The 16,596-nt window shown below is 40.9% G+C and overlaps 2 protein-coding genes across 5 annotated transcripts in view; both read right to left on the reverse strand.

Moving 5' to 3' along the window:
• Nucleotides 1-1,714, reverse strand: LOC116804473 (DNA N6-methyl adenine demethylase-like). The gene has a single exon (XM_032732191.2). The coding sequence runs from the start codon at nucleotides 1,712-1,714 to the stop codon at nucleotides 743-745; it is 972 nt and encodes a 323-aa protein (XP_032588082.2). The 3' UTR covers nucleotides 1-742.
• The window catches only part of LOC6584321 (voltage-gated potassium channel subunit beta-2), a 27,402-nt gene continuing 12,446 nt past the window's right edge, over nucleotides 1,641-16,596 (reverse strand). Inside the window, exons 1-8 of one of the 4 annotated variants that reach the window (XM_032732009.2) lie at nucleotides 13,338-13,750; nucleotides 5,854-6,739; nucleotides 5,610-5,656; nucleotides 4,593-4,911; nucleotides 4,396-4,523; nucleotides 2,391-2,728; nucleotides 2,112-2,330; nucleotides 1,641-2,035 (exon numbers count right to left, since the gene is read on the reverse strand). In XM_032732009.2, the coding sequence (XP_032587900.1) occupies nucleotides 1,934-2,035; nucleotides 2,112-2,330; nucleotides 2,391-2,728; nucleotides 4,396-4,523; nucleotides 4,593-4,911; nucleotides 5,610-5,656; nucleotides 5,854-6,434 (1,734 nt within the window). In that variant the 5' untranslated portion in view covers nucleotides 6,435-6,739; nucleotides 13,338-13,750 and the 3' untranslated portion in view covers nucleotides 1,641-1,933. Of the gene's footprint in view, nucleotides 2,036-2,111; nucleotides 2,331-2,390; nucleotides 2,732-4,395; nucleotides 4,524-4,592; nucleotides 5,536-5,585; nucleotides 5,657-5,853; nucleotides 6,740-13,337; nucleotides 13,751-16,596 lie in introns of those variants that run through there. The other 3 variants (XM_032732008.2, XM_032732007.2, XM_044011707.1) reach the window with 3 other exon arrangements.

Raw genomic sequence — 16,596 nt, forward strand, 5'->3', positions numbered from 1 at the left:
TATATATATTTTATTAATCTGATGCAGTTTGTTGCTTGCCAACAATTGTTTTTTGTTAATTTATTAGCTAATAAAAAAGCTTCAGTATTTTTTTCTATTTTTTTTTTTTTTTTTTTTTTTTTTTAATTTGATATGAGCATTCACATAAGTTTTATGTTCTTAAAAATGTGTCTGTGTGTGTGTATTTCGTGCACATGTGTGTGTGTGTGTTGTAAAGCAATTGTAAAGCGCATCCTAGACAAAATGAACCAAACGTTAAGAGCAGTGTTCCTTGGTTTACAGTTAGGATCTAATATTGTCATCAAAAATTGGGGCACGAGCAAGAGAAGCATTTAGTTATATAGTTCATATATGTATGTATATATATATATATATAGATGTATATAAACAAGTTCTCCGTGATGTGGAAGGAACTGTGTGTAAAATTTGTTGTTTATTTTTTTTTTGGAGTTTGATGAAAATGATTTTTGTTAAATTTTGTTTTTTTTTTTGTATTTTTGTAAATTTTTTGTTGTTTTTGTTTCGTTTAGAGTGTTATATATATAAGTGTTTGCGGTTCTGGAAAAAAACTGCTTACATAATGATGTTGTTGTTGTTATTTATTGGGTATATCTACGTGTGTGTGTGTGTGTGTGTGTTAGTTAGTAAAAATTCATAAGCGCCATTTGTCAGCTGATTTGTTCGATTTGCAGCGAAGTGGTTGTCGTTGTTGTTGTTGTTGTTGTTGTTGTTGTTGTTGTATCTAGAATGCCATGCTCGTACGCCTGCCACCCATGCCGCCCGGCCCGCCGGCTCCGCCCCCTAGACCGCCGCGCATGCCGCTGTGCGACACGCTGCGCCCCATGCGCGCCTCGCTGCCGCGACGCTCACGCGCCCGCCGCAGCAGATCGGAGGTGCTGGGCCGACGACTGCTGTTGCTGCTGGTCGAGCCGCGCCGGCGACAGGACACAATGTCCGAGGTGGAGGAGCGACGGATGCCCGCATTGAGATCCTCGGCGGACGTTCGGCCAGCTGCCGCACCACCCGCACCAGCACCAGCACCACGAGCCCCACTGCCGGCTATCATGTAGGGCGACAGATAGTATGGCGACAGCGAGGAGCAGCCGGCATAGGGGTCCATTGAGGGCAGCAGCACGCTGCTGGAGTTGTGCCGCGGCGTGAACGGTGACTGCGAATAGTCGAGCAGCAGCTTCGCGGACTCCGGCTGGCCCTGCTCCTCCAGCGGATCGCCGTCGACGGCCTCGATGCGCAGATGCGGCGGAATGCGCCTGTTGGCCGGCCCCACTCCGGCCAGGCTGGCGCCGCCGCCGCCCAACGAGGCTGAGCGCGACTGCGCCTCCGTCCGGTGGCCAGCTGCGCCGCTGCCCCCCGCAGCGCCCGGGGTGCGCAGGCCGCTGTAGAGCGTCTTGATGTGAAAGTCGAAGGACTTGAAGTTGAGCAGGGAGCGTCGCTTCTGGCCCTTGGTCGAGCTCGCCTCCAGATGGTCGCCGGCTGCAGTCGGGATGTCATTGTTGTTGAGCGCATCGGGATGCTCCGGGGCGCCACTTGATCCACTCGATGGTTCAGCTGCGGCTGCAATGGCTAGCTGCTGATAATGTTGCATTTGGTGCGGTTGCTGTTGCTGCTGCTGCTGCTGTTGCTGCTGCTGTTGTTGCTGCTGTTGTTGCTGCTGTTGCTGCTGCTGCACCTCGTGCTTGCTTATTGTTGTTGTCATAGTATTGCTACTTAGGCTAGTTTTACTGCTAATCACTTTCAAAAATTTATTATCATTATCTAAGGACTCCTTTCGTCACTGAATAACACAGAAACCCTGCTTGGCAGCCTCCTTGGCATCTGCCTCCTCAATGAACGCCTCCTCCTCGTGCTTGGGCGAATCGGCGCCGCAGGTCCCGCCGCCGCTCAGGCTGAGCGGACCCTGCGGGCAGGCTGATTGTCACCGAAGCGCCAGTGTCGATATCATTGGCGGTCGCACCGGCTTATTCTCCAGTATCCGCTCCAATTCCAGCATCACGCTCGACGAGAGACGCGGCAACAGCTGTATTGAATGCCACCATCGAATTACCACCATTAATATGCATACGTTCGTTGGATCTAGCTGAGTGTCGACTCACCTGCAGCGATTGCAAGCTCTGATGCAACTGCTCCGCCGAGGTGGCGCCCAGCAGAAGGCACTGAACGGGCTCGTGCTTCAGCGACCAGGCGATCGACAGCTGGGTGGGACTGCAGCCGAGCTTCTCGGCCAGCGCGGCCAAGTCGCGCAGCCGGTCGCAGTGTCGGCGCCCCTCCTCGATGCGATCCTTGCCCCAGCTGCCCTGCGGCGACAATGCGGCCTGGACGAGAGGCAACATTTAGTTGGCTGCCACAGCTGGCGGCGATTCCACTCTACTCACATTGCGATTGATCTCGTCCTCCGTCCACGAGAAGCTCTTCGTCTTGAACGAGCCCTTGGGCAGGAAGAGCTTGTCCCCGTTCTGTGTGTCACTCAGTGCCATCGACAAGGGGCCCCAGGCCATCAGGCCTACGCCGATTTTGTTATACATCTCGGGCAGATACAGCTCGCACTTCTCGCGACAGAACATGTGGTATTCCGATTGCTCGACAATCGGTGTGATGCAGTTAAACTGCCGGCAGTTGGTATAGGCCTCCATTATCTCCACCTGCGACCACCTGGCCGTGCCCCAATACATGGCCCAGCCCTGCTGGATGACATAGCTCATGGCGCGCACCACTTCTGCAAGTAAGGGTCAGCGATACAGATAGGCATAAATGTAGCTTGGCATTGGTAAAGGCTTCACATGGGAAAGGCATAAATATATAGACAAGATAGAGATGAACAGTGATTTATACATTTTTATACATACTATACATAATAATACTATGCACTTGCAATAGGTATAAAATTGGGCATACATTTAGGTATAAATCAAAATAAGTTGTATGCATGAAGAGCAATGTAATTAAATGGGTATAAAATAGGTATAGAGATATGCACAAAATTGGTATAAAATATGTATAAAATAGGCATAAATTAAATATATAGCATGAAGGAAATTTAATTAAATAGGCCTAAAAAGCCTATGGAGATAGGCATAAAAATCGTGTAAAATAGGTAAAAAAAATAGGCATAAATGGTATAAATAGCATGAAGAGAAATTTAATTAAGTAGGTATAAATAGGTATAGAGATATGCATAAAATTGCTATATAATGTGTATAAAAATAGGCATAAATTATATAAATAGCATGAAGGGAAATTTAATTAAATAGGCATAAAAAAAAAGAATAGAAATATAATTAGGCATAAAATAGGTATAAAATGGGCATAGCTAATATAAATGGCATAAAAAGAAATATAATGAAACGAGTATAATAAAGGTATAGAGATAGGCATACAATTGGTATGATTTAGGTATAAAAATAAGCATAAATAGTACAAATTGTTTTTGCTATACGTTGGCACAAATATAACAAATTAAGCTAAAATAATGATACGACATATTTCAAAAAGATGCACAGTAAAACGATGCAGGTATAAAAATAGGCATAGCTATCTCTATGCATATGTTAATATATAGAATAATGTAAGCACATAGCATTATATAGAGATAAATAATAAATGTGGATGTTTACAGATAAAAAGGCATAAATAGAGGCTAGCAACTAATAGAGGGGCAGAACTATACACCAAGTCATAAATATAGTTAAGTATCGGTGTCAGTAGATTGTCATATAGAAATTGTCAGTGATAGAAAGAGATGTATATATATAAATGATATAATATAGAAACGTGTATACATTTATATAAGAAATGTTTAGTTATTGAAGGAATATAACTTGCAGTTCTTGATGTTAATATATAGACTTTTTATAGAGTTATTTATGATTTAATTAAATATTAATATATTAAAATTATAGGTATATTATGAGAGTATATATATTATAAATAGGTATAAATATGCCTATATTGACTGCTTGTTTGAGCAAAATTTGATATCAGCATGTGAGACAGACAGTTTCTAGTACCTTCCGCTGTTATATACTCCCTATATGTATATATAAAATGCACTTCAGTTTCATTTATATAGAGATACTACTAAATTTAAGCCAGCTCTGACTATGTTTTCTATTCAAAATTTCTATCTGTTGTCAAAAAATAGAGAAATTTTTTAAAAACTAAAAATATATTTTGAAATATATATTGAAATACTGGGTTGGTATTCAAATCAAACTCTGAATTAAAATCCGATTTTGGTCTCAAAACAAAAATTTAGATTACCAACTTAAATGCCCTAAAGTTTCCTTAGCTTCAGTTAGCAAATGGGTTTTAAGCAAGTTAGACATATACAGTTATGGACATAGCTTCTATGTCAGCACTAGGTAAGCTAAGACTACCCACCTTCCATTGGACACATGGGATCGGCCTTGTGAATGATGACAATATCGATGTAGTTCAGCTGCAGGCGCTGCAAGCTGGCTCTCACGCACTCGATGATGTGTTTGCGTGAGAGGCCTCGCTCCTCGGATCTGTGGAGGACATTAAGCATAGAGATAATCATTGATCATTGCTCATTGTGCGTAGCAGTGGGCACTCACTTGGTGCTCCAGTACACTTTGGTAGTGATCACATAGGTGGTGCGCTTCCAGCCGGTACGCTGCAATATCTTTCCGATCTCCGTTTCGGAGTGCGCCTCCGAGATGTCAAAGAGATTGATGCCGCTGTCGATGGCCAGCTTCAGTATGGACTCGGCCTGCTCATCGCTGACGCCCGGCGAGAAGACCGGCCAAGTGCCCAGGCCGACGTTCGAGATGCGCAGGCCGCTCTTGCCCAGATTCTTGTACCGCAAGCCCGGCGTCGGCGTCGAGCCGTGCCGCAGCGGCAGCGCCGGATTCGAGCCGAGGCTTATTGAACGGCCTATGATGGCAATCAGTCGGTCCAGAGAGCGATCAGTTTGTCGGGGTTCGGGTACGGATTGGGTGCGGTAAGCATGCGGCGGGAAATTATTTCATTGTTAGCGGATTCCATTACCAAAGAAAAGCAAAGACACAAAACAATAGAACCAAAACAAAACACGTGCAACAATCAGCAAATAGAAGAACTTAAACTCGGGAACCCAACAACTTTTAGAGCACAAGAACTCCTTGCAAACAAAATAATCGGAAATACTTTCATATAACATCTATATATATGAACTGCAGAATCGATTGGTAATTCAAATCCAAATTCGAACGGTGCATGCAAATATTTATACATATATATATATATATATATAAGGTATACATATATACAGGTATATATATGTATATAGATATTCCACTAAGCGGGTTTCGTGCCGGTTTCAGAATCAAAACTTGATCGTGATCGTGAAGAGAAAGAGAGAGAGAGAGAGAGAACGGTCTCAGTGCTCAATACTCGTGCACCACTATAGTCAAGAGTTAGTGTGCTGGACGTACGTCTGTGATGTATGCATGTATTTGTGTTTATATATTGTAATTATGGATAAAAATACAACAAGCCAAGCAATCGAAGAGTATTCAACTAAAAGAACAAAAAATTATAAGGTTATATAATAGTGAGAAATTCGATACCGAAATCAAGATGACCGCCCGTACCACTGAACTCCTCCATGCAGTCGAGCGACGCTATCGGAGCCCGGCACCTGCAAAACGGAAATGATATTCAATTAAAATTTGACTATGAAAATTCCTGATTAAATCACAATTAATCATTAGAGTGGGCTATTCAAATTGATAAATCTAGATTGGTTTATAATTTCGTTCGGCTTAATAGTGAACACCCCTAGTGCTGCTATCGAGAGGCATTTCGGCTCAAGCGGCTGCCCTTTGCATGCATTACCTGTAAATGGTCACCGGGTTCGAGTCATCGCTCGCATTATCCATATTGTTGTTGTTGTCGTTGTTGCTTGTCTGCGCGCTTACGGCGCCCATCACGAAATTCAATGTGCCGGGCAGCGCCATGCCGCCTGATACACTCAAAGTACCGCTATTCAGGCTCAGCATCGTTTCGCCCGTTGTCGCTGGCAGCGCAGCCGATGCTGACGCCGCTGCTGCCGCTGCCGCCAGCGCAGCTGATTCCGCAGTCGTCGTCATCGCATAGCCCGCTGTGCCAATCATCGCAGGCGGCTGCAGTACCGTTATGGCTGTGCCGCTATTGCCCACATCGCCGCTGGCCGCGCCGCCCGATTCGTGGCCCAGCAGCAGCGGCGTGCTGGCATTGGGCACATCGGCCGAGCTCTGCTGCTGCCCATAATCGTACGTCATTGCGTTTGTATTTGAATTTGTGTTTGCTGCATTCGCATTCGCATTCGTATTCGTGTTCGTGTTCGTGTTTGTGTTCGTGTTTGAGTTCGTGTTCGTATTGCTGTTGTTACTCGTCGGCTGGCCGCCATCGCCATTCAGACTGCATACCATGGACATCTTGTGCTTTACCTCTAGCGCTTTCTTACGTTTAGTTTAACACTAAATGGATTCCATTATTGTAATGCTTGATAGTTAGCTGGTTCTTTGGGTTTGGTTTGGTTTGTTTTGGCTGCAGTTTTCGTTGATTGATTTGTTGTTGTTGTTGTTGTTGTTCTTGTTGTTGTTGTCTTAATTATTTAATCGATTTGTACACTAATTTGCTTAAATTTGACTAATAATCACAATTTGAATGTTTCACAGCAGCTTTTAGCTGTCGCTGCTACTTTAAGGCAAGTCCAGTCAAATATTTGTTGCTTTGGATACTATAATATAGACGGAAACAAACGCTTTAAGCCAAAACTCAACGAAATGCACAAGCTTAGTCTAAGAGTGGGAGGGAGAGAGAGAGAGAGAGAGAGACACACACACACACATATGCACACACAAAGGCCATTTGGTTTTAGTTATAACAACTTTTGTGATCCAATCAGTGATAAAATTGTCTAATTCAAAGTCAAATTCACAAATAACATTTCAAGATCGCGATTCGATAATTCCAGGGTATTTAGTTGCTGTGTCGAATAGCTGTAAAATGTCGGCAGCCATTGTTATTGTGTCCATTCAATGCGAAACAATGGGAAACTGTAAACACAACCACAACCAGAACCACTGGGCTCTCACAAAGGCCGTTACGGCAATGGGGTCAAAGTTCATGACACCAACAACTAACATGAAACCACAAAAAAAAAAAAAAAGAATCAGAGAAAAAAAAAACGAAAAACAAACGGACGTGTCAAGGAAACAACAAACATTTGATTTACTTACTTACACACAAATGATACCAGTTGAATGGACAAGGATTCAGCAATTGGCATGCTGAAGAGGCATGTCAGTGGAGCAGGACGATAATCGCAGTGTAAGTCCTTGTAGACATTTGTCTAGAATAGTCGATTTAACGATTTAACTTACTTAATTGACTTTGTCAAGTTCATGAATGATTCGCAGATAGCAGATAATTTGCCAATTCTACATCGATTCGAATGCCAAAGTTATATTTGATAAACAAAGTCAATTGGGTATGTGAACTACCTCAATTTATGAGCTAGTTCAGATCTTTTGGGTAGTCTATGTACTATGCATACAGGAATTATGACTTGTAGCTCAATTCTATTTTTTGTTTTTCATAATTCAGAACTTTTATGCAGTATGTGATAAACAAGTTCACTTCTCTAGTTCACAATAGTCATTTTTGCTTAGAGTAGAGCAGCTTTTTAGCATTGCCATTATACAAAAGTTGTCAGTTTTAGATTACTTGAATGAACCAGTTCAATGAACTCTTTATATTGTTCATTTTATACACTGGATCAGCTCTGTATTTCATTAACGACTCATTTGAATCGTTCAATAGAACTGGCAGTTCATGAACAGCTGAGCAAGTCAATAGAATGATCATGCTGATTAGATATAGAATATCTGTCGCTGATGTGTGCCTTTGAGTCAATCATTCAATTGAAGTTATACTTAAAACATATAAATTTTGCAACATCTTGTGAACTCTTGATCAATGATGACACGAGGTAAGCTTTGTTGCTTAGTTTTTCTTTCTGTTTGTTTTTTAGTCCTCTCTTGAAATGTGCTGAAAAAAGCTGTAAACGTGACCCGCAAGCCAACGTTAGCTCGGGACCCAGGGTCGCGGCATAGGCCAGTTCACGTGGCTGGTCACGCAACACACGGAACGAGGAACCCAAAATGCAAATTAAGCAAAAATACAAAAAATAGAAGAGAAAAAATAAAAATAAAAAAAAAACAGCTACAAACATTATGACCCAGGCGCAGCATTGACTTTGCCCAAAGCCCAATGCCTAATTTTTTATTAGCACCGACCTGCCGACCGTCGACCGCGAAGCCACAGACCCGCAGACCCACCGCCAGCTGGTGGCCTGACCTTCGCTGCGGGAAAGGGTACACACGGAGGGTGAGCACACAAATTGGTTGGCCACAAATCTGAGCCACATATAACTCACATCATTCGCATTTATTGATTTTATAGCCGCAGCTGCAGGAAGTGCATTAGGCAGCTCAACAGCGTGTTCCGATCGTTGATAAATTTTTAATTGCCGTACTTGGCAATCAAATTGTACGCACAGCTCGTTCGTCATGTGCCTCAAAGCAATCAGCGTATAGATTTATTTAATCTTGCTTATAAATAATATACATATGTATATGCATACGTATATCGAAACTTTGATTTAGTATTGGAAAATAGAGAAAACGAGGTTAGCTGATGTTTGTGCGAGCCTTAGTAGAAGTGAATGTGATATTCATATATAATGAATTTGTTTAAATTTGCAAATAGAGTATTTGAATAAACATTAATATAAGCTACATTATTTAATAATAACAATTATTATTACATTTTTCGATTATCATGTACAATCATAATTTTTGGGCCAGCTTGCAAATATTCATATATTTTTTATCATTTTATTAGTTAGAGATTGCATAAAATAATCCATTGCCTACAGAAGTCTTCAGCTTAGCTAACTAACTGTTAACAGTTTGATGCCTTATGCTCCGCTCGCTAGGTCAACCGAACAAAATCATGCTCACTCGTTCTCGCTCTTAAAAGGAGACTTCAGTTCTGTTTGTTTTTCTTTTCTATTAAGCGCCTTGTGTTGACCGATTCGTGTTATGCTCTTTTAACGAACATCGTCAAGGGAGAGACACGATTGACGTTCGCTCAATGGGATTCAGTAAGTGGGCAAATACTCAAACGGGTCTCACAATTACATACACATGCAATTCACGTACGCAGTTGATATGCTTCGCAGACACAGTCTCGCATACATACCAATACATACACAAAGGACTGTTTGCTTCATTTAACTCTAGCTAAGCCAGAGCGAGACAAAACAAAGCGAAACGGTTACGAGCCGATCGCGAACGAGCCCCTCAACCGAACCGATGCAATCGGTTATGCTCTGAGTGCCTTCTCAGAGTGTGAGTGAAAGACAACATCGAGCGACATTGCGAAGCGGTCAACAGTTATTTGGCAGCTATGATGTTGGTCATTTCATTTAATCTTTTGTATAGCGTAACTAATGAGGAAGCCCGTGGTTAGCCATAGAAATTAAATTAAAAAATTGATACCAAATCATTTTGTATCCTATAAAGCTAGTTTTATTGATATAAGAAAGAAATATTTTATTTTTTAATATGCTTTAAGCTTAAGTACTTTAAAGCCACAGCTGATACTTTGCGATATTTTTTCAATACTTTTTTTATGCAAGTTTTTCACTCACTGTTATACACTTGTATAACAAAATACACAAGCAAATTGCGTATAAATAGAGTAAATAGAGTGCATCAACTGCATTGTAAGTGATTGAGAAACAGTCAAACTTTGTGAAACGACAGTTAAATATTTAAAAATTCATGCTTAGGTTGGGCAAAACAATGCGCTAATTGAAAACTCAGTGGGAAAAGAAATCGTTACAGCATGAAATCCATGTAGTGCCTTGTTTCCCATACAAAGGTTGCGAAACATATTTAAATATTCATTCTGCGAGGCGAGATTTGGCCTTTTGCATTTTGTTTTTGGCCAAGCCGAAGGCCAAAATGTTCAAAATCGATGTCAAAGGGCGATTGAAAAAAGTTTGTAAATAAGTAAAAAATAAAATTAAGTAAAATACACAAAATTAATAGAGTAAATAAAGTAAATAAAAAAAATAAAAAATAAAATAAATGAAATAAATAATGTAAATAAGAGAAATGTAATAAATAAAATAAAGTAAAATCTATTAAAAAATATATTATCTATTATTTTACTTTATTTTATTTAATTGATTCATTACATTTCTGTTTATTTATTTATTAATAAAAATATTTCAACTTTGAGTCAAATGATTAAATCAATTAAATTTTGTTATTTTGTTTATATTTGAAGCGGCTTTTGCAATCGCTAAACAAAGTGCGCAATCAAAAAATAGTTATATATATCATATAATATATGTGTTATTTATATAATATATAATATTTGCAAACTAGTTTCCTTCACTTGTGTAAGTTCCGTTACTCTAATGAGGCTAATGTCCGAGGCACTGAAGCTCGTTCAATCATCAGCGTGTAATTGTACGCTTCGCTTTATCTGATAATAATGAGTGTTTGGCACTTTAGCTAGCTTTAGCGCTGGCTGAGAGTGCGAGCTTATCTTATCTCAGCTGTCGATTTGGTTACTCTTGTATAATGCGGCATTAAAGACAATTATTTGTAGCTTAGCAGCCGTGACGCCCATATGTATGCTATAGTAAATTGCCAATGTTGGAGATTTTGTGACAGATGTGCGGCAGTGTGTGTGTGTGTGTGTGTGTGTGTGAGTGAGTGAGCATCTATGTATGTGTGTGTGTGTGCATCAAAAAAGAAAACAGTCCATTTATTGATTTTGTTAAGCACTTAAATTGTCTCATTGGGGATTATCTGATTCAGCTGCGCGCTTGTATGCAGTCATGTGAGCAACACATATACTGATGTATATATATATATATACATATACAATCTATACTATATAGAGCCATCCTTAGCCTTGCTTTGACACATTTGGCTTATGAATCGTGAGTTTGGGGCCTACTCCTGCTGGCTGGTTGGCTGGCTGCTTCTGACAACTGCAACCGCACAGTCCGCAATTACATAAAAGCTCGGCCCTTGATCTTAATATAAATCCTCCGCAGCTGCATAGATTTTTCGGCCTAACGGCAGCAACAACAACAGAGCACCGCGAAGGAGAGAGAGAGAGAGAGAGAGAGAGAGAGAGAAGAAGAAGAAAAAAACGAAAACGAGCGGAAATGAGAGAAAAGAATAAATGCAATTTTATGTTTATGCACTTCGTTGCAGCTGCCACGGACATGGACACGGAGACGGACACGGACATGGTACTCCGGACAGCATGGCACCGGCTGAGATACCGCAATGCCTCCCTCTCGACCGAGTCCTTGACTTGTGATGCTGAAAATAGTTCACACACCCACACACCCACACACACACACACACACACATACACACGCTCATTGTTTATGGATACAGTTTATGTGTTTGTATTGCGACACTTTACAAGCCGCGTTATTTTGAGTTCGTTTTTTTTTTATTATTGTTGTTGTTGTGGGCTTAACACGTGCAGTGTTGTAAAGTGCTTTGCAAATGAAATTGATACCCCAGTTGCATTAGTTTGCTATAAATATATAATACATTGTTGAAATGTATGTGTGTATGTGTATATGTAGATGTGTACATGATTTGGCTACGCACTCGCACAGCCGTAATTAACTTCAAGGAGTCAGAGTGAGCAGATGGGGACGTGATTTGCCTTGGGGGCTGCTTTGAGGCCCAGGCGCTTTGCTTTGCTTAACTTAGGCGCAGCACGTAGCTGACGTGTATAAATAATAAAATAAATACCCAAATACGAATGTTTGTAAGTGTGTCTCCGTGTGTGTGTGTGTGTGTGTGTGCAAATGAATGGAACCGCATTCTGCGGTCGATATGCCGCATTCGAGGTGTCCTTTGTGACTGCAAATTGGCCTGTCGTATGCATAAAGCTACTTCAGTTGCTTTTGTTGTTGTTGAAATATGAAATGGAAACAACTGTGAAATTAATCAGTCTATATGACTGTCATATACTATGTACGTATATATAGTATATTTGCTCTGTTTGCTCTCGAGTCGAGTACAATCGATAAGGAAATTCAAGCATTTCGTTTTCTCCATTGATCGCAACACGCATATTCCGTGTGGCATGCAACATTCTAAGCATTCAAATGCCTGTCATGTACCCTCTGACCAAAAAAGATCAAATGACACGACAGCAAACAGCAAACAACGAATCAGGTTGGCTAGAGCCGGGGCACAATGTCAATGTTGCATGGCTGTATGTAAGTGTGTTAGTGTGTGTGTGTGTGTAGTCAAATAAGCATCAGACAATAATCACAATTTGATTGGCAACAACTACAGCTAGAGCTCTGGCCCTGAGCGGAGTCAGCACACAACATGCGAGCCCAAATAACAATAGTAAGGAAAACACTTTTCTTTTCTTTTCATTTTTGTTGTTTTTCAGCTTAGAGCTAGTTAAGGATAGCTAGCTGTGAAACCTTGGTTGTATTGGTACTCTGAATTGGATTCCCAGCAGCTGCTGCGCGTCTGGTTGGCACTAACTGAATGTTGAGCATGTTGCGACAACATGCCACATGCCACTTGCCACATGCGGCACAGGCTCAATGACACACGCATGTGTTGCCCGTAAGGCCAAGAAGTCGTCACTGGAGATCAGTAGAACGCACAATGAATTTATATATATACCATATATGGGCATATTTATGCATATATCTGCATATTTTCTTTATAAACTGTTTCGTAATTGGCTTAGACACGCACACAAAAGAAAACACTTAAGCACTTTGAAAAAAATTAAAAAAAAAAAAAAAAACTTATTTAAAAGTCGAACTCCAGTTGGCTTCCAGACAACAGCTGCTTCGCGCACATGGACTGCCGGCACGTGTCACCAGGTATTTATGCCCCAGAGCTAGCACAACTCCTCAAAGATGCTCGCAGCATCCGAAAAGGAGGCCAGCGCCAAAGACAGAGACAGAGCAGCTGGATGGCAGCCAAAAGTAAATTGCAACAATGTTACGTAGGCAAACAAACACAAACAAATTTCGATGGGGGGCTAAATAGCAGTTGACATGTAATCGGTACATGCAGATATATGGCTATATAGTATGCATTCATATATCTACATATGTTTATATACATACATACATTGTGCATGTAAATAAACAATATTCGGCGAGTGTGGCACTTAATGGGCAATTCACAGTTAGTTGCGTGCTGTGTACGCGTATATATATGTGTGTGTGTGTGTAATTGGTTACATACTCATAAGCATGTGCGTTTCTTTGGCTGGCATATATGTTATACATATATACATATGTAGGTACATATATAGTTAAATATGTATATTTCAGTTTTTTAAGCACTACAGTTGATAAACGTTGCATACATACATACAAACATACATATGTTTCAGTTTTTGCTATGCTATATTCACTATATCTATGCTACAAATGTTCAATATTTTAAAATAAATATTTTATTGTTGTCGTTCGCTTTTTCAATTCTTTAAATTGTTTATTTTGTTTTTGCTTTGTGTTGTTGTTGTTGTTGTTGCTATTATTGCTATTGTTGTTGTTTGGTTTATTTGTTTTTATGCCGCTTTAGCCGCGCGCCGTGGCCATTCGTTGCGTCTGACACGCGGAACACGTAACACCGCAATGAAGTCGACAGGCGAAAGACAAAATATTTTGGCCCGCTAGCCGAAAACAGCAAAGCGAAAATGGCGAATACGCTGGCAGTGACAGAGGCAGCAAGCATAAAGCAAAAGGCAGAAAGCGGACCGACCGACCAGGCGACCGACCGACCAAGCGACCGACCGACCGACCTGGCACAATGGTCACAACACACACGAACAAGCCTAGCAGCGGGGCAGCGCAGCAATGCGGAGGCATCTTGGCGAATAAATATCAGAAAACAACAGAAGCGGGCGAATTGAGAAGACGACGGGCATCTCGGGCAACGGTAAAGACGACGGCGACGACAACGAGTGCGACGGCGATGGCAGCGACAGAGGCAGCGGCATTGGCATCGAAACGACGACAACGCTAAATGCACGTGTTATTTGTAACAGCAGCGCAAAAAAAAAAATAAATAAAAAAAAAAGGAAAAAGTGGAATGAAAGAAATGAAAAAAACAATAAAACACAAGAACATTTCGTCGAGAGTGTGTGTGAGAGAGAGAGAGAGAGCAAGCATGGGAGAGAGCGCAGACGAGCGAAGGAGAAAGAGAGAGAGAGAGAGAGAGAGAGGACGCGCAAAAGAGCAGACTAATAGCACGCGCAATTGCAATTGAGAGTGTTACAAACAGAAGCCAACGGCAAAAGCAGCAGCAGCAGCAGCAGTAGCTATTTGACTCTCTGTTTTTGTGGTGAATTTGAGCGGCACACACGTGTTCCACTTTTCGAGTACACCAGCCAACAACAAGCCTCAGTGCAGCCCATCAAGGCCCAGAAGCTGCCCGCCCATTCCCAGAGCTACTAGCAACAGCAGCAGCAGAGGCAGAGGCAGCAACAGAGGCAGAGGCACAGGCTGAAGTAGAAGCAGCACCTCGCAATCATAGCGCGGCTCTTGTTACTACATTCTGTCCAAAATGTGCCTTGTGCTAGGCAAATGGTAATGGACACTTACACGCACACACACACACATGTGTGTGTACATGTATGTATGTACGTATATAAATGGAGGCGCACATGCCATGTGCATTTGTATGCTTTGCTCATACGCAATTTGTGTCGAGTCGCAAGTGGCCACAGTTTTTCTTTTTTGTTTTACTTTCTGTGTGTGAGTGTTTTTTTTTTACGCCTGGCTTATGCAGAGCGTAAGCTTAGTTTACAGTTTGTTTTTCTATATACTTCTGTTCTCTTGTTGCCTGGTGTCGTTTGTAGCCACACGAAAGTCCACCCTGACATAGATACCATATAAATATCACATTTTGAGCGCAGAGTCAGCGCCGGGCCGAGTGCTTGACTGCAAACCGCAAACTCTGCATAATCAACGGATGAGGGAGGCGGGGAGGAGGGGCCAAGGGGGGCATTTTGCCAACTGCCAAATTTATTTAACTATTTAATTAATTAAATTAATCAAGCGGACAATTGTTGGGAAATTGCAGAAGCGACAGCAATTAATTACTAGACTAGACCAAATAAATCTCTCGCTCGGCCACATGTCGTATGTGCAATATTTAGCTGTGTCGCATGTCTGCCACATGGCGTATGAGTGATACGATATAATATGAAATAATATGTCGTGTGGCTAATGTGTATGAGCGCACACTCCAAACGAAGCATTCGCATAATTAAACCATGAATATTACATTTGGTCAGAGTGAGAGCTAAGAGATATTGAAAGAAATTACGGTATAACACGTAATATATGGGAAAACTTGTTATAAATCGCTTATATTCACTTATGAAACCTTTTTGCCTTCAATTAACTCAGGCCCTCTTTGAAATATTCATTGTTATTCCCCATGCCGCATGAATATTATATTATGACATGCCTTCAATATGTCTTCAGGTAAATGATTCGCAGAAAATCATAAACACAGTTTTGTGCCAAGCTATAACTGCATATCGATCCGTTGGCTAAAAGTCCCAACACATTTGAAACACATGTCGAATGCGTAATATTTCCCACTGAATAACTGAAACGAGAGATATTACACGCAGCTTAGTAGATCAATTTTCAGCTTATAGCTCTATAATATTGCATTCAGATGGACTGCCGGACGGACAACAAGATGGACATTGCATAAAAGTAATATGCTCCATTTACTTTCTTGAATGAGTTTTATACTCTTTTTTTTATACTTTTATACAGGAAATTTTATGTTAAACTTGTAAAAATTTAAATATAATTTAAAATATTACCAAAAAGTATTAATATTTAGTTGACTATAAGTCTAAGTCCTGTTCCATAGCATAGTCTCACTATATTCACTAAACACTTTTGCCCACACTGCGTATGAGCAATATTTCCAATGTGAATCACTCATACGACACGTGGCACACGTGGACCTTAGCTTATCTTACCTTTTCGAAAAACTCACTTTTTAATCGTCCTTAAATGCATTTAATTTAAATTACTCTCCATATAATTGTACATGGGGAAGCGATTTGAATCTCTCCCGTTTTGGCACGTCAAATGTCTGCGATAGAACTGAAATTGTTAGCCACTGTCGCCTCAGCTTAAGCGTTGAACAATGCGCTTAATTCGCACATCAATAACGCATAAGCGATAAAAGTTTTTGTTATGGGAATTGGATTAATAATTCAGCGTTAATTCGCATTTACTCGCACAATTGCAGTGCGATTCTAGGTTGAAGATAGTGTAAAAAAAAAGCAGTAAATATATTGAAATTCACACGTTGATTGACTTGGAAATACCCTATTAAACATAGTATTAATAAAAAATAAAAAACTAATAATATAAATTTGGCAATTATTTTCAACTTCTATAAAAGCAAACCAAGACAAACTGGAGTGAGATTTTTTAGATGGATTATTCGACACTTTCCATATTGA

The sequence above is a fragment of the Drosophila mojavensis genome, unplaced genomic scaffold (assembly GCF_018153725.1).
Source record: "Drosophila mojavensis isolate 15081-1352.22 unplaced genomic scaffold, ASM1815372v1 contig_136, whole genome shotgun sequence".
Taxonomy (NCBI): domain Eukaryota; kingdom Metazoa; phylum Arthropoda; class Insecta; order Diptera; family Drosophilidae; genus Drosophila; species Drosophila mojavensis.

Coding starts and splice junctions, on each gene's coding strand:
- LOC116804473 (XM_032732191.2), bottom strand. CDS start 1,714: ATGACAACAACAATAAGCAAGCACGAGGTGCAGCAGCAGCAACAGCAG.